The 2,062-nt window shown below is 42.3% G+C and overlaps 1 protein-coding gene across 1 annotated transcript; it reads left to right on the forward strand.

Moving 5' to 3' along the window:
- Positions 1–320: 320 nt before the first annotated feature.
- Positions 321–1,568, forward strand: LOC310853990 (4-galactosyl-N-acetylglucosaminide 3-alpha-L-fucosyltransferase 9-like; the record flags this gene model as incomplete). The annotated part of the gene is made up of 1 exon (XM_083758465.1): positions 321–1,568. One exon carries the CDS (start codon positions 321–323, stop codon positions 1,566–1,568), a length of 1,248 nt encoding a protein of 415 aa, XP_083614591.1.
- Between the last annotated feature and the right edge of the window lie 494 nt (positions 1,569–2,062).

The following is a 2,062-nucleotide window of genomic DNA, read 5'->3' on the forward strand; positions in this document are numbered from 1 at the left end:
AAAAACGACTTCACACACAAAGTCAATAATGTAGTTTTAGTTATACTTAAATGAAGGACATTTCCGTTTTCCCCTTCTGAAGAGAGTGTGTGTGTGTGTGTGTGTGTGTGTGTGTGTGTGTGTGTGTGTGTGTGTGTGTGTGTGTGTGTGTGTACGTGCATTTCAGCTGTCACATGAGTTCTCAGAGTTGAGCAACAATCACTGGTTTTATCTCTTTAAGAAAATAAATATATATTATTGTGAGTACCCAAAGCATCATGACATTTCTAGAAATGTCCTGAAGATCTCTCTCTCTCTCTCTCTCTCTCAAAGGGTCAGCCATGTTGAGCAGATTGAGCTCTTCATCCCGAAAATGGACTCTAGTAAAATTCCGCCTGGTGGTTCTGTGTGTTCTGGGCTCCTTTCTCATGTACTACACTAACACACCTCACTATGACTTCAAGTTACGCCCTCCTACCATGCACATGGCCTCACGCAACACCAGTCTGCCTTCTTCCAAAGGAAACAGCACCGACGACCCAAACCATAACTACACCAGCACCGATGACCCAAACCATAACTATACCTCAGGAAACCACCACATCACGTGGACAGGTTACAATCACATCAGCTCGATCCAGCTCAGAGATGCATATATGGAGCCTCAGGTCCTCATATTGATATGGTGGTGGCCATTTGGATACAGATTCAAAATTAGGGGATGTCAGCTGACGGACGACAGGACTCTGTACAACAAGGCCGATGCTGTCATCATGCACCACAGAGACATCAACAGAGAGCTGACCAACATGCCAACAGAGCCACGCCCCCGGTTCCAGAAGTGGGTGTGGTTTAACATGGAGTCACCCGCAAATTCAGCTATGATCCCTAAACTCAACAACGTGTTCAATTTAACAGCAACGTATCGCCTGGATTCAGATATCCCAGTGCCTTATGGGTACCTGGCGCCGTTGGAATCGGAGGACATGAGTTTCAAGCTGCCAGTGAAGGACAAATTGGTCTGCTGGGTTGTGAGTAACTGGAAACCACAATTTAAAAGAGTTCAGTTCTACAATGAGCTGAAACAGCACATCAGCATAGAGATTTACGGAGGCGCCTTTTCTCATAAGTTGACTGACCAGGAGTATTCCAAATTAATACCTAGTTGTAAATTCTACCTTTCCTTTGAAAACTCCATGAGCAGAGACTACATCACAGAGAAATTATACAATCCCATGAAAATGGGGACAGTGCCAGTAGTGCTCGGCCCTCCAAGAACAAATTATGAGGTTCTCATCCCAGGACACTCTTTCATTCATGTAGACGACTTCTCCAGCCCAAAGGAGCTGGCTGAGAGACTTCTTTATCTGGACAAGAACCCTAATGAATACGCCAGTTACTTTAACTGGAGACAGAGGTTTAAGGTCAAGGGTTCCAATTTTGGACAAGAACACGCTCAAAGATCATGCGATTATCTACAAATGCCCCGAGACAGACAAACTGTTGACATCAATAAATGGTACTGGGGTAATCTTTTGCCTGGAATATCAAATATGAGATACCTGTATGGTTGTATGATTTATGATTAACTGAAACAGGTGGTCTACTGTCTGACAATGTGGTTTAATCAATCTGTGTATTGCATTGGCAATAAACATTTAGATAAATACTGAACAACCATCTGCTGGATTTACTGTGATTACCAAAAAACATGAATTTATGTCTTAATGCTTGGCATATTATGTTATGCATATTTTTCAGACATTTACTTTTTGAATACACAGGGTTGTTTGCGGGAAATTGACAAATACTGTAAAGTAACACGACAACTATGTAGCCTAACTGTATTAAACTCACTGTATGTTTCATTTCACGTCATTCCAGGCGCAGTTTCTACTACAGCTTACTTTTAGCCGAATGAGGAAGAATAGGCTTTCCTCATATCGTATTCTTCCTCATGGTTCTGTAAATTACAATAATCTTAGAACAGCTAGCTATTCCCAGTGGGCCACTGGTGGGCCTCCAACTAATTGGCAAAACACACACAAGACTTTACTGATACAATAGCAATAGCAATAGTCAA

The sequence above is a fragment of the Protomyctophum parallelum genome (genome assembly GCF_964188405.1).
Source record: "Protomyctophum parallelum genome assembly, chromosome: 23".
NCBI classification, from domain to species: domain Eukaryota; kingdom Metazoa; phylum Chordata; class Actinopteri; order Myctophiformes; family Myctophidae; genus Protomyctophum; species Protomyctophum parallelum.